The sequence below is a fragment of the Hyla sarda genome, unplaced genomic scaffold, assembly GCF_029499605.1.
Source record: "Hyla sarda isolate aHylSar1 unplaced genomic scaffold, aHylSar1.hap1 scaffold_2464, whole genome shotgun sequence".
Lineage (NCBI taxonomy): Eukaryota > Metazoa > Chordata > Amphibia > Anura > Hylidae > Hyla > Hyla sarda.
Window position 1 is genome coordinate 1 of NW_026609150.1, and position 26,869 is coordinate 26,869.

General features: G+C 49.0%; 1 protein-coding gene across 1 annotated transcript; it reads left to right on the forward strand.

Annotated features, from left to right (window-relative positions):
• Positions 1-4,589: 4,589 nt before the first annotated feature.
• LOC130323338 (tropomyosin beta chain-like) lies at positions 4,590-26,265 on the forward strand (the record flags this gene model as incomplete). The annotated part of the gene is given in 7 exon segments (XM_056553135.1): positions 4,590-4,723; positions 6,190-6,307; positions 8,979-9,049; positions 21,693-21,768; positions 22,348-22,410; positions 22,496-22,565; positions 25,880-26,265. Coding segments are annotated over 7 exon segments (615 nt in total), but the record flags the coding sequence as incomplete, so codon positions are not given.
• Positions 26,266-26,869: the final 604 nt, after the last annotated feature.

The window sequence follows — 26,869 nt, forward strand, 5'->3', positions numbered from 1 at the left end:
TCATCATACTATATCCATATATATCATCATACTGCAGAGTAATATCCATATATATCATCATACTATATCCTTATATCATCATACTATATCCATATATATCATCATACTATATCCTTATATATCATCATACTATATCCATATATATCATCATACTATATCCATATATATCATCATACTATATCCTTATATATCATCATACTATATCCATATATATCATCATACTATATCCATATATATCATCATACTATATCCATATATATCATCATACTATATCCATATATATCATCATACTATATCCATATATATCATCATACTATATCCATATATCATCATACTATATCCTTATATATCATCATACTATATCCATATATATCATCATACTATATCCATATATATCATCATACTATATCCTTATATATCATCATACTATATCCTTATATATCATCATACTATATCCATATATATCATCATACTATATCCTTATATATCATCATACTATATCCATATATATCATCATACTATATCCATATATATCATCATACTATATCCATATATATCATCATACTATATCCATATATATCATCATACTATATCCATATATATCATCATACTATATCCTTATATATCATCATACTATATCCTTATATATCATCATACTATATCCTTATATATCATCATACTATATCCTTATATATCATCATACTATATCCATATATCATCATACTATATCCATATATCATCATACTATATCCTTATATATCATCATACTATATCCTTATATATCATCATACTATATCCATATATATCATCATACTATATCCATATATCATCATACTATATCCTTATATATCATCATACTATATCCATATATATCATCATACTATATCCATATATATCATCATACTATATCCTTATATATCATCATACTATATCCTTATATATCATCATACTATATCCTTATATATCATCATACTATATCCTTATATATCATCATACTATATCCATATATATCATCATACTATATCCATATATCATCATACTATATCCTTATATATCATCATACTATATCCATATATATCATCATACTATATCCATATATATCATCATACTATATCCATATATATCATCATACTATATCCATATATCATCATACTATATCCTTATATATCATCATACTATATCCATATATATCATCATACTATATCCATATATATCATCATACTATATCCTTATATATCATCATACTATATCCATATATATCATCATACTATATCCATATATCATCATACTATATCCTTATATATCATCATACTATATCCTTATATATCATCATACTATATCCATATATCATCATACTATATCCTTATATATCATCATACTATATCCATATATATCATCATACTATATCCATATATATCATCATACTATATCCATATATATCATCATACTATATCCATATATATCATCATACTATATCCATATATATCATCATACTATATCCATATATCATCATACTATATCCATATATCATCATACTATATCCTTATATATCATCATACTATATCCTTATATATCATCATACTATATCCTTATATATCATCATACTATATCCATATATATCATCATACTATATCCATATATATCATCATACTATATCCATATATATCATCATACTATATCCATATATATCATCATACTGCTGAGTAATCTCCTTATCCATCATCCATACATTTATACTCCGCAGTGTCTTGTATCCCTTTTCTCTCCCTCCCCTGTAATATGCGGAGGGGGCGGGAGAAATCTTGAGGCTGTGATGAGTTTGGGCTCTGGAGATGTTAGAAGTCTATAGTGATGGGGTATAATGATAGGGTCTGCGGGTCCAGGGATATAATGATGGGGACGGTGGCCCCTGGGGGTGTAATGATGGGGGTCGGCCCCTGGGGGTGTAATGATGGGGGTCGGCCCCTGGGGGTGTAATGATGGGGGTCGCCCCCGGGGGTATTATGTTGGGTGTCAGCCCCCGGGGGTATTATGTTGGGTGCCAGCCCCCAGGGGTATTATGTTGGGTGTCGGCCCTCGGGGTATAATGATGGGTGTCGGCCCCTGGGGGTAGATTGATGGGGTTGGCGGCCCCCGGGGGTATTATGTTGGGTGTCGGCCCCCAGGGGTATTATGTTGGGTGTCGGCCCCTGGGAGTGTAATGTTGGGGTCGGCCCCTGGGAGTATTATGTTGGGTGTCGCCCCCAGGGGTATTATGTTGGGTGTCGGCCCCAGGGGTATTATGTTGGGTGTCGGCCCCCGAGGTATAATGATGGGTGTCGGCCTCCTGGGTATAATGATGGGTATCTGCCCCTGGGGGTATATTGATGGGGTTGCCGGCCCCCGGGGTATAATGATGGGTGTCGGCCTCCTGGGTATAATGATGGGTATCTGCCCCTGGGGGTATATTGATGGGGTTGCCGGCCCCCGGGGGTGTAATGATGGGTGTCGGCCCCTGGGGGTATATTTATGGGTTGGCGGCCCCCGGGGGTGTAATGTTGGGTGTCGGCCCCCGGGGTATAATGATGGGTGTCGGCCCCTGGGGGTATATCTATGGGTTGGCGGCCCCCGGGGGTGTAATGTTGGGTGTCAGCCCCCGGGGGTATTATGTTGGGTGTCGGCCCCCGGGGTATAATAATGGGTGTCGGCCCCCGGGTTATAATGATGGGTGTCGGCCCCTGGGGGTATATTGATGGGGGGTTGGCAGTCCCCGGGGGTGTAATGTTGGGTGTCAGCCCCCGGGGGTATTAAGTTGGGTGTCGGGCCCCCGGGGTATAATGATGGGTGTCGGCCCCTGGGGGTATATTGATGGGGTTGGCGGTCCCTGGGGGTATTATGTTGGGTGTCGGCCCCCGGGGTATAATGTTGGGTGTCGGCCCCCTGGGGTATTAAGTTGGGTGTCTGCCCCCGGGGTATAATGATGGGTGTCGGCACCTGGGGGTATATTCATGGGGTTGGCGGCCCCCGGGGATGTAATGTTGGGTGTCAGCCCCCGGGGGTATTGAGTTGGGTGTCGGCCCCTGGGGTATAATGATGGGTGTCGGCCCCTGGGGGTATATTGATGGGGTTGGCGGCCCCCTGGGGTATTAAGTTGGGTGTTGGCCCCCGGGGTATTATGTTGGGTGTCAGCCCCCGGGTTATAATGTTGGGTGTCGGCCCCCGGGGGTATAATGTTGGGTGTCAGCCCCCGGGGTATAATGTTGGGTGTCGGCCCCCGGGGGTATTAAGTTGGGTGTCGGCCCCCGAGGTATAATGATGGGTGTTGGCCCCTGGGGGTATATTGATGGGGTTGGCGGCCCCCGGGGGTATTATGTTGGGTGTCGGCCCCCGGGGTATAATAATGGGTGTCGGCCCCCGAGGTATAATGATGGGTGTCGGCCCCTGGGGGTATATTGATGGGGTTGGCGGCCCCCGGGGGTATTATGTTGGGTGTCGGCCCCCGGGGTATTATGTTGGGTGTCAGCCCCCAGGGGTATTAAGTTGGGTGTCGGCCCCTGGGGGTATATTGATGGGGTTGGCGGCCCCCTGGGGTATTAAGTTGGGTGTCGGCCCCCGGGGGTATTAGGTTGGGTGTCGGCCCCCGGGGTATAATGATGGGTGTCGGCTCCTGGGGGTATATTGATGGGGTTGGCGGCCCCCGGGGGTATTATGTTGGGTGTCAGCCCCCTGGGTATAATGATGGGTGTCGGCCCCTGGGGGTATATTCATGGGGTTGGCGGCCCCCGGGGGGTGTAATGTTGGGTGTCAGCCCCCGGGGGTATTAAGTTGGGTGTCGGCCCCTGGGGTATAATGATGGGTGTCGGTCCCTGGGGGTATATTGATGGGGTTGGCGGCCCCCTGGGGTATTAAGTTGGGTGTCGGCCCCCGGGGGTATTATGTTGGGTGTCAGCCCCCGGGGTATAATGTTGGGTGTCGGCCCCCAGGGGTATTATGTTGGGTGTCAGCCCCCGGGGTATAATGTTGGGTGTCGGCCCCCAGGGGTATTATGTTGGGTGTCAGCCCCCGGGGTATAATGTTGGGTGTCGGCCCCCGGGGGTATTATGTTGGGTGTCAGCCCCCGGGGTATTAAGTTGGGTGTCGGCCCCCGGGGGTATTATGTTGGGTGTCAGCCCCCGGGGTATAATGTTGGGTGTCGGCCCCCAGGGGTATTATGTTGGGTGTCAGCCCCCGGGGTATAATGTTGGGTGTCGCCCCCCAGGGGTATTATGTTGGGTGTCAGCCCCCGGGGTATAATGATGGGGTTGGCGGCCCCCTGGGGTATTAAGTTGGGTGTCGGCCCCCAGGGGTATTATGTTGGGTGTCAGCCCCCGGGGTATAATGTTGGGTGTCGGCCCCCAGGGGTATTATGTTGGGTGTCAGCCCCCGGGGTATAATGATGGGGTTGGCGGGCCCTGGGGGTGTAATGTTGGGGGTCGGCGGCCCCCGGGGGTGTAATGATGGGGTAGCTCCTGGGGTTAGATCCTATCCTGCCCAGTTGTCTCAGTGTATACCTGTAGTGCAGCGCCCCCTCTTCCGGCCCGCACTCACTATTCTGCTGTTCCATGTTTCAGGCGGAGGCGGATGTGGCGTCTCTGAACAGACGTATCCAGCTGGTGGAGGAGGAGCTGGACCGGGCCCAGGAGAGGCTAGCCACAGCCCTGCAGAAGCTGGAGGAGACCGAGAAAGCTGTGGACGAGAGCGAGAGGTGGGGCCTGCAGACTGTTACACCGCTGACCTCCCTGCAGACTGTTACACCGCTGACCTCCCTGCAGACTGTTACACCGCTGACCTCCCTGCAGACTGTTAAACCGCTGACCTCCCTGCAGACTGTTGCACCACTGACTTCCTCTGCAGACTGTTGCATCACTGTCTTCCTCTGCAGACTGTTGCACCACTGACCTCCCTGCAGACCTTTGCACCACTGACTTCCTCTGCAGACTGTTGCACCACTGACCTCCCTGCAGACTGTTGCACCACTGACCTCCCTGCAGACTGTCACCCCACTAACCTCCTCTGCAGACTGTTGCACCACTGACTTCCTCTGCAGACTGTTGCACCCCTGACTTCCTCTGCAGACTGTTGCACCACTGACCTCCCTGCAGACTGTTGCACCACTGACCTCCCTGCAGACTGTTGCACCACTGACTTCCTCTGCAGACTGTTGCATCACTGACTTCCGCTGCAGACTGTTGCACCACTGACCTCCCTGCAGACTTTTGCACCACTGACTTCCTCTGCAGACTGTTGCACCACTGACCTCCTCTGCAGACTGTTGCACCACTGACTTCCTCTGCAGACTGTTGCACCACTGACTTCCTCTGCAGACTGTTGCACCACTGACTTCCTCTGCAGACTGTGGCACCACTGACCTCTCTGCAGACTGTTGCACCACTGACCTCTCTGCAGACTGTTGCACCACTGACCTCTCTGCAGACTGTGGCACCACTGACCTCTCTGCAGACTGTGGCACCACTGACCTCTCTGCAGACTGTTGCACCACTGACCTCTCTGCAGACTGTGGCACCACTGACCTCTCTGCAGACTTTTGCACCACTGACCTCTCTGCAGACTGTGGCACCACTGACCTCTCTGCAGACTGTTGCACCACTGACCTCTCTGCAGACTGTGGCACCACTGACCTCCCTGCAGACTGTTGCACCACTGACCTCTCTGCAGACTGTTGCACCACTGACCTCTCTGCAGACTGTGGCACCACTGACCTCTCTGCAGACTGTGGCACCACTGACCTCCTCTGCAGACTGTTGCACCACTGACCTCCTCTGCAGACTGTTGCACCACTGACTTCCTCTGCAGACTGTTGCACCACTGACCTCTCTGCAGACTGTTGCACCACTGACCTCTCTGCAGACTGTTGCACCACTGACCTCTCTGCAGACTGTTGCACCACTGACCTCTCTGCAGACTGTTGCACCACTGACTTCCTCTGCAGACTGTTGCACCACTGACCTCTCTGCAGACTGTGGCACCACTGACCTCTCTGCAGACTGTTGCACCACTGACCTCTCTGCAGACTGTGGCACCACTGACCTCTCTGCAGACTGTGGCACCATTGACCTCTCTGCAGACTGTGGCACCACTGACCTCTCTGCAGACTGTTGCACCACTGACCCCTCCGGCACTTTGTGACTTACCTCCGTCTATGTCTTCCAGAGGGATGAAGGTCATAGAGAACCGGGCGTCCAAGGATGAGGAGAAGATGCACGACCAGGACCTACAGCTCAAGGAGGCCAAACATGTCGCTGAGGACTCCGACAGGAAATATGAGGAGGTAAGTACTCCGGGGGGGTCACGTGACATCAGTACACAGGGGCTACCTACCTACCATGGTCCTGTCATATCAGTACACAGGGGCTACCTACCTACCATGGTCCTGTCATATCAGTACACAGGGGCTACCTACCTACCATGGTCCTGTCATATCAGTACACAGGGGCTACCTACCTACCATGGTCCTGTCATATCAGTACACAGGGGCTACCTACCTACCATGGTCCTGTCATATCAGTACACAGGGGCTACCTACCTACCATGGTCCTGTCATATCAGTACACAGGGGCTACCTACCTACCATGGTCCTGTCATATCAGTACACAGGGGCTACCTACCTACCATGGTCCTGTCATATCAGTACACAGGGGCTACCTACCTACCATGGTCCTGTCATATCAGTACACAGGGGCTACCTACCTACCATGGTCCTGTCATATCAGTACACAGGGGCTACCTACCTACCATGGTCCTGTCATATCAGTACACAGGGCCTACCTACCTACCATGGTCCTGTCTTATCAGTACACAGGGGCTACCTACCTACCATGGTCCTGTCATATCAGTACACAGGGGCTACCTACCTACCATGGTCCTGTCATATCAGTACACAGGGGCTACCTACCTACCATGGTCCTGTCATATCAGTACACAGGGGCTACCTACCTACCATGGTCCTGTCATATCAGTACACAGGGGCTACCTACCTACCATAGTCCTGTCTTATCAGTACACAGGGGCTACCTACCTACCATGGTCCTGTCATATCAGTACACAGGGGCTACCTACCTACCATGGTCCTGTCATATCAGTACACAGGGGCTACCTACCTACCATGGTCCTGTCTTATCAGTACACAGGGGCTACCTACCTACCATGCTCCTGTCATATCAGTACACCGGGGCTACCTACCTACCATGGTCCTGTCATATCAGTACACAGGGGCTACCTACCTACCATGCTCCTGTCTTATCAGTACACCGGGGCTACCTACCTACCATGGTCCTGTCTTATCAGTACACAGGGGCTACCTACCTACCATGGTCCTGTCTTATCAGTACACAGGGGCTACCTACCTACCATGGTCCTGTCATATCGGTACACAGGGGCTACCTACCTACCATGGTCCTGTCATATCAGTACACAGGGGCTACCTACCTACCATGCTCCTGTCTTATCAGTACACAGGGGCTACCTACCTACCATGGTCCTGTCTTATCAGTACACAGGGGCTACCTACCTACCATGGTCCTGTCATATCAGTACACAGGGGCTACCTACCTACCATGGTCCTGTCATATCAGTACACAGGGGCTACCTACCTACCATGGTCCTGTCATATCAGTACACAGGGGCTACCTACCTACCATGGTCCTGTCATATCAGTACACAGGGGCTACCTACCTACCATGGTCCTGTCATATCAGTACACAGGGGCTACCTACCTACCATGGTCCTGTCATATCAGTACACAGGGGCTACCTACCTACCATGGTCCTGTCATATCAGTACACAGGGGCTACCTACCTACCATGGTCCTGTCATATCAGTACACAGGGGCTACCTACCTACCATGGTCCTGTCATATCAGTACACAGGGGCTACCTACCTACCATGGTCCTGTCATATCAGTACACAGGGCCTACCTACCTACCATGGTCCTGTCTTATCAGTACACAGGGGCTACCTACCTACCATGGTCCTGTCATATCAGTACACAGGGGCTACCTACCTACCATGGTCCTGTCATATCAGTACACAGGGGCTACCTACCTACCATGGTCCTGTCATATCAGTACACAGGGGCTACCTACCTACCATGGTCCTGTCATATCAGTACACAGGGGCTACCTACCTACCATAGTCCTGTCTTATCAGTACACAGGGGCTACCTACCTACCATGGTCCTGTCATATCAGTACACAGGGGCTACCTACCTACCATGGTCCTGTCATATCAGTACACAGGGGCTACCTACCTACCATGGTCCTGTCTTATCAGTACACAGGGGCTACCTACCTACCATGCTCCTGTCATATCAGTACACCGGGGCTACCTACCTACCATGGTCCTGTCATATCAGTACACAGGGGCTACCTACCTACCATGCTCCTGTCTTATCAGTACACCGGGGCTACCTACCTACCATGGTCCTGTCTTATCAGTACACAGGGGCTACCTACCTACCATGGTCCTGTCTTATCAGTACACAGGGGCTACCTACCTACCATGGTCCTGTCATATCGGTACACAGGGGCTACCTACCTACCATGGTCCTGTCATATCAGTACACAGGGGCTACCTACCTACCATGCTCCTGTCTTATCAGTACACCGGGGCTACCTACCTACCATGGTCCTGTCTTATCAGTACACAGGGGCTACCTACCTACCATGGTCCTGTCTTATCAGTACACAGGGGCTACCTACCTACCATGGTCCTGTCATATCGGTACACAGGGGCTACCTACCTACCATGGTCCTGTCATATCAGTACACGGGGGCTACCTACCTACCATGGTCCTGCCATATCAGTACACAGGGGCTACCTACCTACCATGGTCCTGTCATATCAGTACACAGGGGTTACCTACCTACCATGGTCCTGTCTTATCAGTACACAGGGGCTACCTACCTACCATGTTGTCACGTGTCTCATCTCTTGTGTTGTAGGTTGCTCGTAAACTGGTGGTAATAGAAGGAGAATTGGAGCGATCTGAGGAGCGGGCTGAGGTGGCTGAGAGGTAAGTGATGTGTGGAGGGGTCAGTGCTCTTCATGTCAGGTGATGGAGGCTGCAGTTGCCCATAGCAACCAATCAGATCGCTTCTTTCATTTTCCAGAGGCCTTTTTTTTAATGAAAGCAGTGATCTGATTGGTTGCTATGGGCAACTGCACCGCTCTTCACTACACAGGGTTCATAAATCTTCTCCATTATGTTCCCCATAGGCCTCTACCCCAGTATAACCCCCAGTATAACCCCCCCATAGGCCTCTACCCCAGTATAACCCCCAGTATAACCCCCCCATAGGCCTCTACCCCAGTATAACCCCCAGTATAACCCCCCCATAGGCCTCTACCCCAGTATAACCCCCAGTATAACCCCCCCATAGGCCTCTACCCCAGTATAACCCCCCCATAGGCCTCTACCCCAGTATAACCCCCCCATAGGCCTCTACCCCAGTATAACCCCCCCATAGGCCTCTACCCCAGTATAACCCCCCCATAGGCCTCTACCCCAGTATAACCCCCAGTATAATCCCCCCATAGGCCTCTACCCCAGTATAACCCCCAGTATAACTCCCCCCATAGGCCTCTACCCCAGTATAACCCCCAGTATAACCCCCCCCATAGGCCTCTACCCCAGTATAACCCCCAGTATAACCCCCCCCATAGGCCTCTACCCCAGTATAACCCCCAGTATAATCCCCCCATAGGCCTCTACCCCAGTATAACCCCCAGTATAATCCCCCCATAGGCCTCTACCCCAGTATAACCCCCAGTATAACCCCCCATAGGCCTCTACCCCAGTATAACCCCCAGTATAACCCCCCCATAGGCCTCTACCCCAGTATAACCCCCAGTATAACCCCCCCATAGGCCTCTACCCCAGTATAACCCCCAGTATAACCCCCCCATAGGCCTCTACCCCAGTATAACCCCCAGTATAACCCCCCCATAGGCCTCTACCCCAGTATAATCCCCCAGTATAACCCCCCCATAGGCCTCTACCCCAGTATAACCCCCAGTATAACCCCCCATAGGCCTCTACCCCAGTATAACCCCCCCAGTATAACCCCCCCATAGGCCTCTACCCCAGTATAACCCCCCCATAGGCCTCTACCTCAGTATAACCCCCAGTATAACCCCCCCATAGGCCTCTACCCCAGTATAACCCCCAGTATAACCCCCCCATAGGCCTCTACCCCAGTATAACCCCCCCATAGGCCTCTACCCCAGTATAACCCCCAGTATAACCCCCCCATAGGCCTCTACCCCAGTATAATCCCCCAGTATAACCCCCCATAGGCCTCTACCCCAGTATAACCCCCAGTATAACCCCCCATAGGCCTCTACCCCAGTATAATCCCCCAGTATAACCCCCCATAGGCCTCTACCCCAGTATAACCCCCAGTATAACCCCCCCATAGGCCTCTACCCCAGTATAACCCCCCCATAGGCCTCTACCCCAGTATAACCCCCAGTATAACCCCCCCATAGGCCTCTACCCCAGTATAACCCCCCCATAGGCCTCTACCCCCAGTATAATCCCCCCATAGGCCTCTACCCCAGTATAACCCCCAGTATACCCCCCCTTAGGCCTCTACCCCAGTATAACCCCCAGTATAACCCCCCCCATAGGCCTCTACCCCAGTATAACCCCCAGTATAACCCCCCATAGGCCTCTACCCCAGTATAACCCCCCATAGGCCTCTACCCCAGTATAACCCCCAGTATAACCCCCCATAGGCCTCTACCCCAGTATAACCCCCCATAGGCCTCTACCCCAGTATAACCCCCAGTATAACCCCCCATAGGCCTCTACCCCAGTATAACCCCCAGTATAATCCCCCCCATAGGCCTCTACCCCAGTATAACCCCCAGTATAACCCCCCCCCATAGGCCTCTACCCCAGTATAACCCCCAGTATAACCCCTCCATAGGCCTCTACCCCAGTATAATCCCCCCCCATAGGCCTCTACCCCAGTATAACCCCCCCATAGGCCTCTACCCCAGTATAACCCCCCCCATAGGCCTCTACCCCAGTATAACCCCCAGTATAACCCCCCATAGGCCTCTACTCCCAGTATAATCCCCCAGTATAACCCCCCCATAGGCCTCTACCCCAGTATAATCCCCCAGTATAACCCCCCCATAGGCCTCTTCCCCAGTATAACCCCCAGTATAACCCCCCCATAGGCCTCTACCCCAGTATAACCCCCAGTATAACCCCCCCATAGGCCTCTACCCCAGTATAACCCCCCATAGGCCTCTACCCCAGTATAACCCCCTGTATAACCCCCCCATAGGCCTCTACCCCCAGTATAATCCCCCAGTATAACCCCCCCATAGGCCTCTACCCCCAGTATAACCCCCAGTATAACCCCCCCATAGGCCTCTACCCCCAGTATAATCCCCCAGTATAACCCCCCCCCCATTGGCCTCTACCCCAGTATAACCCCCCATAGGCTTCTACCCCAGTATAACCCCCAGTATAACCCCCCCATAGGCCTCTACCCCAGTATAACCCCCCCCCCCATAGGCCTCTACCCCAGTATAACCCCCCCCCCATAGGCCTCTACCCCAGTATAACCCCCCCCCCCATAGGCCTCTACCCCAGTATAACCCCCCCCCATAGGCCTCTACCCCAGTATAACCCCCCCATAGGCCTCTACCCCAGTATAACCCCCAGTATAACCCCCCCTATAGGCCTCTACCCCAGTATAACCCCCAGTATAACCCCCCCCCATATGCCTCTACCCCAGTATAACCCCCCCCATAGGCCTCTACCCCAGTATAACCCCCAGTATAACCCCCCATAGGCCTCTACCCCAGTATAATCCCCCCCATAGGCCTCTACCCCAGTATAACCCCCCCCCATAGGTCTCTACCACAGTATAATCCCCCAGTTTAACCCCCCCATAGGCCTCTACCCCAGTATAACCCCCCCATAGGCCTCTACCCCAGTATAACCCCCCCATAGGCCTCTACCCCAGTATAACCCCCAGTATAACCCCCCCCCCCCATAGGCCTCTACCTCAGTATAACCCCCCCCCCATAGGCCTCTACCCCAGTATAACCCCCCATAGGCCTCTACCCCAGTATAATCCCCCAGTATAACCCCCTTATAGGCCTCTACCCCAGTATAATCCCCCAGTATAACCCCCCCATAGGCCTCTACCCCAGTATAACCCCCAGTATAACCCCCCATAGGCCTCTACCCCAGTATAACCCCCCCATAGGCCTCTACCCCAGTATAACCCCCAGTATAACCCCCCCCCATAGGCCTCTATCCCAGTGTAACCCCCAGTATAACCCCCCCATAGGCCTCTACCCCAGTATAACCCCCAGTATAACCCCCCATAGGCCTCTACCCCAGTATAACCCCCAGTATAACCCCCCCATAGGCCTCTACCCCAGTATAATCCCCCAGTATAACCCCCCCATAAGCCTCTACCCCAGTATAACCCCCAGTATAACCCCTCCATAGGCCTCTACCCCAGTATAACCCCCAGTATAACCCCCCCATAGGCCTCTACCCCAGTATAACCCCCAGTATAACCCCCCCATAGGCCTCTACCCCAGTATAACCCCCAGTATAACCCCCCCATAGGCCTCTACCTCAGTATAACCCCCCCCATAGGCCTCTACCCCAGTATAACCCCCAGTATAACCCCCCCATAGGCCTCTACCCCCAGTATAATCCCCCAGTATAACCCCCCCATAGGCCTCTACCCCCAGTATAACCCCCCCCATAGGCCTCCACCCCAGTATAATCCCCCAGTATAACCCCCCCATAGGCCTCTACCCCAGTATAACCCCCCCATAGGCCTCTACCCCAGTATAACCCCCCAGTATAACCCCCCCATAGGCCTCTACCCCAGTATAATCCCCCAATATAACCCCCCATAGGCCTCTACTCCAGAATAATCCCCTAGTATAACCCCCCCATAGGCCTCTACCCCAGTATAACCCCCCAGTATAACCCCCCCCCCCATAGGCCTCTACCCCAGTATAATCCCCCAATATAACCCCCCATAGGCCTCTACTCCAGTATAACCCCCCCATAGGCCTCTACCCTAGTATAACCCCCCCATAGGCCTCTACCCCCAGTATAATCCCCCCAGTATAACCCCCCCCCCCATATGCCTCTACTCCAGTATAACCCCCCATAGGCCTCTACCCCCAGTATAACCCCCCCATAGGCCTCTACCCCCAGTATAACCCCCCCATAGGCCTCTACCCCCAGTATAATCCCCCAGTATAACCCCCCCATAGGCCTCTACCCCAGTATAACCCCCCAGCATAACCCCCCCCCCATAGGCCTCTACCCCAGTATAATCCCCCAATATAACCCCCCATAGGCCTCTACCCCAGTATAATCCCCTAGTATAACCCCCCATAGGCCTCTACTCCAGTATAACCCCCCATAGGCCTCTACCCCAGTATAACCCCCAGTATAACCCCCCCATAGGCCTCTACCCCCAGTATAACCCCCCCATATGCCTCTACTCCAGTATAACCCCCCATAGGCCTCTACCCCCAGTATAACCCCCCCATAGGCCTCTACCCCCAGTATAACCCCCCCATAGGCCTCTACCCCCAGTATAATCCCCCAGTATAACCCCCCCATAGGCCTCTACCCCCAGTATAACCCCCCCATAGGCCTCTACCCCAGTATAACCCCCCATAGGCCTCTACCCCAGTATAATCCCCCCATAGGCCTCTACCCCAGTATAATCCCCCCATAGGCCTCTAACCCCAGTATAACCCCCCTCCCCTCTCCAATAGGCCTCTACCCCCCAGTGTAAATCCCCCATAGGCCACATTACTCCCTGTTATAACCTTAAAGGGTAACTCTTATTAAAACTCATTTTTGCTATTGCTCCTTATGGTAAATAAATAATATTCATAAAATACTTTGTTTTAAAAAAAAAAATGAAGTTTTCTATGTTTTATTTGTGCTTAAAAAAAGCTCCAGAGCTCAGAGCTCCAGAGTGCTGAGGGGGGGGGGGGGGGGGGGGTGTGTCCAGCCAACAGCATATGGCAGTTAAGTGTGAGAGGAGCTGTGATTGGATGAGGCTGGACACACCCCCCCCCCTCAGCACTCCAGGCTGCACTTCCTGTCTGTATATAATATGGGGGATAATGAGCTCTGGAGCTTTTTTTTAAGCACAAATAAAACATAGAAAACTTCATTTTTTTTTTAAAACAAAGTATTTTATGAATATTATTTATTTACCATAAGGAGCAATAGCAAAAATGAGTTTTAATAAGAGTGCCCATTTAACCCCTTTTGTACTCTTTCCAGTGATGTCACAGTCCTGGATATGATGTCAGATAGAGATAGTCCTTGTTGTGATGTCACAGTTTTGGACAGGATGTCAGATATAGTCCTTGTTGTGATGTCACAGTCCTGGATAGGATGTCAGATATAGTCCTTGTTATGATATCACAGTCCTGGACAGGATGTCAGATAGAGATAGTCCTTGTTGTGATGTCACAGTCCTGGATAGGATGTCAGATAGAGATAGTCCTTGTTGTGATGTCACAGTCCTGGATAGGATGTCAGATATAGTCCTTGTTGTGATGTCACAGTCCTGGATAGGATGTCATATAGACATAGTCCTTGTTGTGATGTCACAGTCCTGGATAGGATGTCAGATAGAGTCCTTGTTGTGATGTCACAGTCCTGGATAGGATGTCAGATATAGTCTTTGATGTGATGTCGCAGTCCTGGATAGGATGTCAGATAGAGATAGTCCTTGTTGTGATGTCACAGTCCTGGATAGGATGTCAGATAGTGATAGTCCTTGTTATGATGTCACAGTCCTGGATAGGATGTCAGATATAGTCCTTGTTGTGATGTCACAGTCCTGGATAGGATGTCAGATAGTGATAGTCCTTGTTATGATGTCACAGTCCTGGATAGGATGTCAGATATAGTCCTTGTTGTGATGTCACAGTCCTGGATAGGATGTCAGATATAGTCCTTGTTGTGATGTCACAGTCCTGGATAGGATGTCAGATATAGTCCTTGTTGTGATGTCACAGTCCTGGACAGGATGTAAGATATAGTCCTTGTTGTGATGTCACAGTCCTAGATATGATGTCAGATAGTGATAGTCCTTTTTGTGATGTCACAGTCCTGGATAGGATGTCAGATAGAGATAGTCCTTGTTGTGATGTCACAGTCCTGGATAGAATGTCAGATATAGTCCTTGTTGTGATGTCACAGTCCTAGATATGATGTCAGATAGTGATAGTCCTTTTTGTGATGTCACAGTCCTGGATAGGATGTCAGATAGAGATAGTCCTTGTTGTGATGTCACAGTCCTGGATATGATGTCAGATATAGTCCTTGTTGTGATGTCACAGTCCTGGATAGGATGTCAGATAGTGATAGTCCTTGTTGTGATGTCACAGTCCTGGATAGGATGTCAGATATAGTCCTTGATGTGATGTCGCAGTCCTGGATAGGATGTCAGATATAGTCCTTGTTGTGATGTCACAGTCCTGGATAGGATGTCAGATAGAGATAGTCCTTGTTGTGATGTCACAGTCCTGGATAAGATGTCAGATAGTGATAGTCCTTGTTATGATGTCACAGTCCTGGATAGGATGTCAGATATAGTCCTTGTTGTGATGTCACAGTCCTAGATATGATGTCAGATATAGTCCTTGTTGTGATGTCACAGTCCTGGATATGATGTCAGATAGAGATAGTCCTTGTTGTGATGTCACAGTCCTGGATAGGATGTCAGATATAGTCCTTGTTGTGATGTCACAGTCCTGGATAGGATGTCAGATATAGTCCTTGTTGTGATGTCACAGTCCTGGATAGGATGTCAGATAGAGATAGTCCTTGTTGTGATGTCACAGTCCTGGATAGGATGTCAGATATAGTCCTTGCTGTGATGTCACAGTCCTGGACAGGATGTCAGATAGAGATAGTCCTTGTTGTGATGTCACAGTCCTGGATAGGATGTCAGATATAGTCCTTGTTGTGATGTCACAGTCCTGGATAGGATGTCAGATATAGTCCTTGTTGTGATGTCACAGTCCTGGATAGGATGTCAGATATAGTCCTTGCTGTGATGTCACAGTCCTGGATAGGATGTCAGATAGAGATAGTCCTTGTTGTGATGTCACAGTCCTGGATAGGATGTCAGATAGAGTGCTTGTTGTGATGTCACAGTCCTGGATAGGATGTCAGATATAGTCCTTGTTGTGATGTCACAGTCCTGGATAGGATGTCAGATAGAGATAGTCCTTGTTGTGATGTCACAGTCCTGGACAGGATGTCACATAGAGATAGTCCTTGTTGTGATGTCACAGTCCTGGATAGGATGTCAGATAGAGTCCTTGTTGTGATGTCACAGTCCTGGATAGGATGTCAGATATAGTCCTTGTTATGATGTCACAGTCCTGGATATGATGTCAGATATAGTCCTTGTTATGATGTCACAGTCCTGGATAGGATGTCAGATATAGTCCTTGTTGTGATGTCACAGTCCTGGATAGGATGTCAGATAGAGATAGTCCTTGTTGTGATGTCACAGTCCTGGATAGGATGTCAGATAGAGATGGTCCTTGTTGTGATGTCACAGTCCTGGATATGATGTCAGATATAGTCCTTGTTATGATGTCACAGTCCTGGATAGGATGTCAGATAGAGATAGTCCTTGTTGTGATGTCACAGTCCTAGATATGATGTCAGATATAGTCCTTGTTGTGATGTCACAGTCCTGGATAGGATGTCAGATAGTGATAGTCCTTTTTGTGATGTCACAGTCCTGGATAGGATGTCAGATAGAGATGGTCCTTGTTGTGATGTCACAGTCCTGGACAGGATGTCAGATAGAGTGCTTGTTGTGATGTCACAGTCCTGGATAGGATGTCAGATAGTGATAGTCCTTGTTGTGATGTCACAGTCCTGGATAGAATGTCAGATATAGTCCTTGTTGTGATGTCACAGTCCTGGATAGAATGTCAGATAGAGTGCTTGTTATGATGTCACAGTCCTGGATAGGATGTCAGATAGTGATAGTCCTTGTTGTGATGTCACAGTCCTGGATAGAATGTCAGATATAGTCCTTGTTGTGATGTCACAGTCCTGGATAGAATGTCAGATAGAGTGCTTGTTGTGATGTCACAGTCCTGGATAGAATGTCAGATATAGTCCTTGTTGTGATGTCACAGTCCTGGATATGATGTCAGATAGTGATAGTCCTTGTTATGATGTCACAGTCCTGGATAGGATGTCAGATATAGTCCTTGTTGTGATGTCACAGTCCTGGATAGGATGTCAGATAGAGATGGTCCTTGTTGTGATGTCACAGTCCTGGATAGGATGTCAGATATAGTCCTTGTTGTGATGTCACAGTCCTGGATAGGATGTCAGATAGAGTCCTTGTTGTGATGTCACAGTCCTGGATAGGATGTCAGATATAGTCCTTGTTATGATGTCACAGTCCTGGATAGGATGTCAGATAGAGATAGTCCTTGTTGTGATGTCACAGTCCTGGATAGGATGTCAGATATAGTCCTTGTTGTGATGTCACAGTCCTGGATAGGATGTCAGATAGAGATAGTCCTTGTTGTGATGTCACAGTCCTGGATAGGATGTCAGATAGAGATAGTCCTTGTTGTGATGTCACAGTCCTGGATATGATGTCAGATATAGTCCTTGTTGTGATGTCACAGTCCTGGATAGGATGTCAGATAGAGTCCTTGTTATGATGTCACAGTCCTGGATAGGATGTCAGATATAGTCCTTGTGATGTCACAGTCCTGGATAGGATGTCAGATAGAGTCCTTGTTGTGATGTCACAGTCCTGGATAGGATGTCAGATAGAGATAGTCCTTGTTGTGATGTCACAGTCCTGGATAGGATGTCAGATATAGTCCTTATTGTGATGTCACAGTCCTGGATAGGATGTCAGATATAGTCCTTGTTATGATGTCACGGTCCTGGATAGGATGTCAGATAGAGATAGTCCTTGTTGTGATGTCACAGTCCTGGATAGGATGTCAGATATAGTCCTTGTTGTGATGTCACAGTCCTGGATAGGATGTCAGATATAGTCCTTATTGTGATGTCACAGTCCTGGATAGGATGTCAGATATAGTCCTTGTTGTGATGTCACAGTCCTGGATAGGATGTCAGATAGAGATAGTCCTTGTTGTGATGTCACAGTCCTGGATATGATGTCAGATATAGTCCTTGTTATGATGTCACAGTCCTGGATAGGATGTCAGATATAGTCCTTGTTGTGATGTCACAGTCCTGGATAGGATGTCAGATAGAGATAGTCCTTGTTGTGATGTCACAGTCCTGGATAGGATGTCAGATAGAGATGGTCCTTGTTGTGATGTCACAGTCCTGGATATGATGTCAGATATAGTCCTTGTTATGATGTCACAGTCCTGGATAGGATGTCAGATAGAGATAGTCCTTGTTGTGATGTCACAGTCCTGGATAGGATGTCAGATAGTGATAGTCCTTTTTGTGATGTCACAGTCCTGGACAGGATGTCAGATAGAGTGCTTGTTGTGATGTCACAGTCCTGGATAGGATGTCAGATATAGTCCTTGTTGTGATGTCACAGTCCTGGATAGGATGTCAGATATAGTCCTTGTTGTGATGTCACAGTCCTGGATAGGATGTCAGATAGAGTCCTTGTTGTGATGTCACAGTCCTGGATAGGATGTCAGATATAGTCCTTGTTGTGATGTCACAGTCCTGGATAGGATGTCAGATAGAGTCCTTGTTGTGATGTCACAGTCCTGGATAGGATGTCAGATAGAGATAGTCCTTGTTGTGATGTCACAGTCCTGGATAGGATGTCAGATATAGTCCTTGTTGTGATGTCACAGTCCTGGATAGGATGTCAGATATAGTCCTTGTTGTGATGTCACAGTCCTGGATAGGATGTCAGATAGAGATAGTCCTTGTTGTGATGTCACAGTCCTGGATAGGATGTCAGATAGAGATAGTCCTTGTTGTGATGTCACAGTCCTGGATATGATGTCAGATATAGTCCTTGTTGTGATGTCACAGTCCTGGATATGATGTCAGATATAGTCCTTGTTGTGATGTCACAGTCCTGGATAGGATGTCAGATATAGTCCTTGTTATGATGTCACAGTCCTGGATAGGATGTCAGATATAGTCCTTGTGATGTCACAGTCCTGGATAGAATGTCAGATAGAGATAGTCCTTGTTATGATGTCACAGTCCTGGATAGGATGTCAGATAGAGATAGTCCTTGTGATGTCACAGTCCTAGATATGATGTCAGATAGAGTCCTTGTTGTGATGTCACAGTCCTGGATAGGATGTCAGATAGAGATAGTCCTTGTTGTGATGTCACAGTCCTGGATAGGATGTCAGATATAGTCCTTATTGTGATGTCACAGTCCTGGATAGGATGTCAGATATAGTCCTTGTTATGATGTCACGGTCCTGGATAGGATGTCAGATAGAGATAGTCCTTGTTGTGATGTCACAGTCCTGGATAGGATGTCAGATATAGTCCTTGTTGTGATGTCACAGTCCTGGATAGCATGTCAGATATAGTCCTTGTTGTGATGTCACAGTCCTGGATAGGATGTCAGATAGAGATAGTCCTTGTTGTGATGTCACAGTCCTGGATAGGATGTCAGATATAGTCCTTGTTATGATGTCACAGTCCTAGATATGATGTCAGATATAGTCCTTGTTGTGATGTCACAGTCCTGGATATGATGTCAGATAGAGATAGTCCTTGTTGTGATGTCACAGTCCTGGATAGGATGTCAGATATAGTCCTTGTGATGTCACAGTCCTGGATAGGATGTCAGATATAGTCCTTGTTGTGATGTCACAGTCTTGGATAGGATGTCAGATAGAGATAGTCCTTGTTGTGATGTCACAGTCCTGGATAGGATGTCAGATATAGTCCTTGTTATGATGTCACAGTCCTGGATAGGATGTCAGATAGAGATAGTCCTTGTTGTGATGTCACAGTCCTGGACAGGATGTCAGATATAGTCCTTGTTGTGATGTCACAGTCCTGGACAGGATGTCAGATATAGTCCTTGTTGTGATGTCACAGTCCTAGATATGATGTCAGATATAGTCCTTGTTGTGATGTCACAGTCCTGGATATGATGTCAGATAGTGATAGTCCTTGTTATGATGTCACAGTCCTGGATAGGATGTCAGATATAGTCCTTGTTATGATGTCACAGTCCTGGATAGGATGTCAGATATAGTCCTTGTTATGATGTCACAGTCCTGGATAGGATGTCAGATATAGTCCTTGTTGTGATGTCACAGTCCTAGATATGATGTCAGATATAGTCCTTGTTGTGATGTCACAGTCCTGGATATGATGTCAGATATAGTCCTTGTTGTGATGTCACAGTTTTGGATAGGATGTCAGATAGAGATAGTCCTTGTTGTGATGTCACAGTCCTGGATATGATGTCAGATAGAGATAGTCCTTGTTGTGATGTCACAGTCCTGGATAGGATGTCAGATAGTGATAGTCCTTGTTATGATGTCACAGTCCTGGATAGGATGTCAGATATAGTCCTTGTTATGATGTCACAGTCCTGGATAGGATGTCAGATATAGTCCTTGTTATGATGTCACAGTCCTGGATAGGATGTCAGATAGAGATAGTCCTTGTTATGATGTCACAGTCCTGGATAGGATGTCAGATAGAGATAGTCCTTGTTATGATGTCACAGTCCTGGATAGGATGTCAGATAGAGATAGTCCTTGTTGTGATGTCACAGTCCTGGATAGGATGTCAGATATAGTCCTTGTTGTGATGTCACAGTCCTGGATAGGATGTCAGATATAGTCCTTGTTATGATGTCACAGTCCTGGATAGGATGTCAGATAGAGATGGTCCTTGTTGTGATGTCACAGTCCTGGATAGGATGTCAGATATAGTCCTTGTTATGATGTCACAGTCCTGGATAGGATGTCAGATATAGTCCTTGTTGTGATGTCACACTCCTGGACAGGATGTCAGATAGAGATAGTCCTTGTTGTGATGTCACAGTCCTGGATAGGATGTCAGATATAGTCCTTGTTGTGATGTCACAGTCCTGGATAGAATGTCAGATATAGTCCTTGTTGTGATGTCACAGTCCTGGATAAGATGTCAGATATAGTCCTTGTTGTGATGTCACAGTCCTGGACAGGATGTCAGATATAGTCCTTGTTGTGATGTCACAGTCCTGGATAGGATGTCAGATATAGTCCTTGTTGTGATGTCACAGTCCTGGATAGGATGTCAGATAGAGATAGTCCTTGTTGTGATGTCACAGTCCTGGACAGGATGTCACATAGAGATAGTCCTTGTTGTGATGTCACAGTCCTGGATAGGATGTCAGATAGAGTGCTTGTTGTGATGTCACAGTCCTGGATAGGATGTCAGATATAGTCCTTGTTGTGATGTCACAGTCCTGGATAGGATGTCAGATATAGTCCTTGTTGTGATGTCACAGTCCTGGACAGGATGTCAGATAGAGATAGTCCTTGTTGTGATGTCACAGTCCTGGATAGGATGTCACAGTCCCGGTACCATGGTCCCAGGGTCATATAGAAGGTGGGGACAGTCCCGGTCTCCTGTGGCCCCAGATTCTCAGTCTCCTCTTTTCCTTCCCAAGTCGGTACAGAGAACTTGAAGTAGAACTCCGCACCATGGACCAGGCCCTGAAATCCCTGATAGCAGCAGAGGAGGAGGTATTGGAGGAGCGGCGGACTCCATCTCTGCTCTGTCCTCTGTTCTGTAGAGGTCTCTGCCTCTCTCTCTGCTCTGTCTATGAGATACTCTTGGAGGGTCGGTCCTGGGGTGGGACCCGTTGGGTGCTCCGGTCGGGGGTGACCCGCTGATCTTCTGACTCCCCTCCTCATGACTCCTTGTTGTTGCTTCTGTCTTCTTCTCTCATCTTTGCTCTTCCACCTTTCTCTCTCCCTTCTTCTTCTCCCATCACACGTCCTCCATCTTGCCCACCCGCACTCCCCGCTTCATTTCCCTCACGTTCCTATCCAGTAAATGTGGTGACCTGGAGGAGGAGCTGAAGAATGTCACCAATAACCTAAAGTCTCTTGAGGCTCAAGCAGATAAGGTATCATGTGCTTTGTGTATCCAGGACTATCTGCTGTGCGATAACCGGTCCCGGTCCTCCCTCCTAACACTGTCCCCACCCACCTTACACTGTCCCGGTCCTGCTCGGTGCCATGCATGGAGGTGCCACCCTGTAACCTGTCTAACCCTGGTGTATGTCCTGATGATTGACCTTCTCAATGTCTCCTCCATAGTATTCATCTAAGGAAGACCACTATGAGGACGAGATCAGACACCTCACCGAGCGGCTGAAGGAGGTGAGACTGCCGCCATCTTCTACCTTGGGAATTATCATGGCGGTTCTTGCTCCACTCTATAACGTGGAATCTTGTGTCTTTTTAGACGGAAAGCAGAGTCGAGTTTGCAGAAAAATCAGTGGCGAAGCTGGAGAAGACCATCGATGACTTAGAAGGTAAAATGGCCCCTGGTGTCCTCTCTGTCCTGAGGCCACATTTCCCCCATATCTATGTTCTGACTGCGCGGCCCATGACATCCCTGGTCCACAGCGGCCGCGTCCTCCATAGATACAGACCATGGGAGTCCTCAATAAACCATGATGTCTCTACCATCATCTGCATGTGCAGCCTCGTCTGTCCTCACTTCATGGCCGTGTTGGGTTTTCCATGCCTGGTGTTCTGACCAGTTTGTCCTGCTGGCTTGTCATTTCAGGCTTGGTCATGCTTGTTAGTCCTTTATTGGTTGTCTTTGTCCGTCTGGGTTGTCATCTCTGGCTTGTTCATTGTGGGGTTTTGTCTTGCTGGGTTGTCTCTGCCCGTTTGTCCTACTGGGGTTGTATTTGTGGCTTGTTCTTGCTGGGTTGACCTTGCTTGTTAGTTCATTATTGGTCTTCGTTGCCTGTTGGTCCTTACTGGGTTGTCCTGCTTGGTTGTCATTAATCGCTTGTTATTCTTTGGTTGTCTTTGCTGGTTTGTCTTCTGGGTTATCTTGTGGGGTTGTCTTCACCTGTCAGTCCATACTGGGTTGTCCTGCTTGCTTGTTCTTTTTGGGTTGTCCTCACCAGTTTGTTGTGCTGGCTTATCCTGTGTGGTTTCCTTCACCTGTTGGTCCTTAAGGGGTTATCCAGCTTGCTTGTCATTAATCGCTTGTTCTTCTTTGGTTGTCCTCACCAGTTTGTTGTGCTGGGTTATGCTGTGGTGTTGTCTTCACCTGTTGGTCCTTCTGGGTTATCCTGTGGGGTTGTCTTCACCTGTTGGTCCTTCTGGGTTATCCTGTGGGGTTGTCTTCACCCGTTGGTCCTTCTGGGTTATCCTGTGGGGTTTTCTTCACCTGTTGGTCCTTCTGGGTTATCCTGTGGGGTTGTCTTCACCTGTTGGTCCTTCTGGGTTATCCTGTGGGGTTGTCTTCGCCCGTTGGTCCTTCTGGGTTGTCCTGCTTGCTTGTCATTAATCGCTTGTTCTTCTTTGGTTGTCTTTGCTGGTTTGTCTTCTGGGTTATCCTGTAGGGTTGTCTTCACCTGTTGGTCCTTCTGGGTTATCCTGTGGGGTTGTCTTCACCTGTTGGTCCTTACTGGGTTGTCATATGGGGTTGTCTTCACCTGTTGGTCCTTCTGGGTTATCCTGTGGGGTTGTCTTCACCTGTTGGTCCTTACTGGGTTGTCATATAGGGTTGTCTTCACCTGTTGGTCCTTCTGGGTTATCCTGTGGGGCTGTCTTCACCCGTTGGTCCTTCTGGGTTGTCCTGCTTGCTTGTCATTAATCGCTTGTTCTTCTTTGGTTGTCTTTGCTGCTTTGTCTTCTGGGTTATCCTGTGGGGTTGTCTTCACCCGTTGGTCCTTCTGGGTTGTCCTGCTTGCTTGTTCTTCTTTGGTTGTCTTTGCTGGTTTGTCTTCTGGGTTATCCTGTGGGGTTGTCTTCACCTGTTGGTCCTTCTGGGTTATCCTGTGGGGTTGTCTTCACCTGTTGGTCCTTACTGGGTTGTCATATGGGGTTGTCTTCACCTGTTGGTCCTTCTGGGTTATCCTGTGGGGTTGTCTTCACCCGTTGGTCCTTCTGGGTTGTCCTGCTTGCTTGTCATTAATCGCTTGTTCTTGCTGGGTAGTTCTAGGTGGGTTGTCTTCTTGGGTCATCCTTGCTTGCGGCCAGCTTCTCTCCCCTCTGACCCCCATTTCTGCCTCTTCTCTACTTCCATCTGACTCTGTCCTCTTCTCTGTTCCTTCTGTCTTCCTCTGCTCTGTAGATGAGGTGTATGCTCAGAAGATGAGGTATAAGGCCATTAGTGAGGAGCTGGATAATGCCCTCAATGACATGACCTCCCTGTGAGCCCTGACTCCTCTATCGATGTCCCTGCTCTCCTGTCCTTGTTGCTCATCTCCAGTGCTTCCTCCAGGCTGGTCCTCCATACAGACGCACATTGACTTGGATCACCCTCCGTACTTACCTGCTGTATCTCCTCTCGTCTGTGGTCACTGACCTTACATCGAGGCCTCTTTCTCCACCTTCTGTCTTGTACATACATCTATAGTGGACTCTGCTGATGTTATTATTGTTGTGTGTGTGATATCATGTGGGGCTGGAGAGTTGATTGACACCTACCTGGACATGTCATCCATCTTCTATGGAGGCTTTGGCTGCTCATGTTCATTAGTTTGGTTACATCATTGCATAATAAAGTTCTTCTCTACTCTCCATCGCTTCTGTCCTTTCATGTCTCTGTGTTTCTTTCACACCGATAGGTTCATCCCACCCCACCTCATATGTAGAGCATTACTAATGTACTTACCTGGCCAGCTCCCTATAGCTCAGCTGATCCTTGTAGGCCCAATACAATGCCAGGATGATTGTGAAGACCTGACACTAACATTGAGGAAAGGTTTGTAAAAAGTTGGGTGCCAAGCCCTACAAGCACTGTCATGGTGGCCATTGGTGGTAGTAGTGCTGGTAGTTGTAGTCTTGGAGAACCTCACAGAGGAGGGGGAGGAGGATGTCTCCTGAGATCACAAGTCAATATTATAGTCCACAGTATATAAAGTCAGTTTATGATGAAAAATCCCAACACGTCCAGGTGAAGGCCTCACAATGATGGCTTGTACCAATGGCCGGCGCTACCATAAGGCTGATAAGGCAGCTGCCTTAGGGCGCCGAGCCAGTAGGGGCAGAAAAATCTGAATCCTCAACCACTCACTGGAAGGAGAATTGTAAACTTTACTTCAGGCTGAAGTGTTGGGGAACCGGAATGGATTAGGCTGTGGGAGTTGTGGACCGGTAGCAGAGTTACATTATGGCCGTATCGGCAGAGTGGGAATGGGAGAGGCAAGTTATTGCGGTGGGTCTCGTGGGGGCACCAATGTGTGTTTTTTGTTTTTTTTGGCTAGTGTAGTCAAAAATCCTTGCAAAGGCCCACTGGTAGCCAAACTCCCTTGTGTAGACCGAAATGTTCATTTCAGAACCTTGGTCCACTCGATGACCTCTTAGATGTTTCTGGTCCTGGGGGTCCAGTCTGTAGTCATCACAGTCCTCATTACACCTGATGGTTCTTCTTCTGTCCTCCTAAAGTTCCAGGCTCCTTGTTTCCTCTCTGATCTCCTCCTTTTCTGCTGGAAACTCTTCACTTGACTCACAGACGCCCCGGGGAACATGGCGCTGGTATGTCCCGGTATGATCAGTAAGTAAGGGCGAGGCCTCGTATGGGGTGACGATTCGTTGTAGAGTGCCATGTGCAGTTGTCTTTGCTTGTAGATGGTCACTACTGTCTCGCTTGTTCCTCCAGAAACTTTGGCGGAAGCGAAGGACGAGAAGCTGACTATTCAGCAGACACTGGACCAGACGTTGGTGGAGCTGAACAACATGTAACCCCCGGCCCACCCGGCCTCGGTCTTCATTCTTTTGGCACTTGCACAGTTGTTCCCATTGGATGTCATTGGTCTCACGCTCTCACCCTCCCCGCCACCAGAAACCCTCAAGATTCTCCCAGAGGAGCCCAAGCATGAACTGTTAAGGCCCCACTCCGTATACACCGGGCTCTCCCGGGGCCCCAGGACAGGAAGAAGAATCTTGGCTCTTTAATCACAATGACTGAACATGACTTATTGTGACCCGATCGTATGTGTATGATCTGTGTCCCCTAATAAAGCCTGGCTCCATGGAGTCACACATGGACGGGTCCTTCGACTCTTTCTTTTCCTTGTAGCATGGTGCAGCGCGCCATATGGTGCCGGTTCCTCATTAAGGTTCTATACATTGGGGGGGGCACAATTATCAGGTAGGGGCCAGCCTGGGGTAACTGCTGGGTCATATGAACAATGGGGTCACTGGGGTAGAGATAGTGGATCTTCTCTAAAGAAAATAAGGAGACATAGCAGCGTCCTTCCTCTTATGGATAAAGGGGTATTCCGGCTTTATACATACCAAAGAATAGGGGATAAGCATTCTGTGCCAGGCGCTGCCTCCGAGACGTGATGTCACGCCATGCCCCCCTCGTGATGTCACGCCATGCCCCCCTCGTGATGTCACGCCACGCCCCCTCCATTCATGTCTATAGGATGGCCCTCACGCCCCTTCCCATGGACATAAATGGAGGGGGTGTGGCCGTAATGTCATATCTCGTAGGCAGCGTCCGACCACAGAATGCTTACCCCCTATCCTTTGGTATGTATAAAGCTGGAATACCCCTTTAAGATATTTCCAGGACCCCATCTCACCAGTCCTGAGGACATCATTCCTCACATACAGAGAACGTCTATCTCTGGTGGTCTCCTCC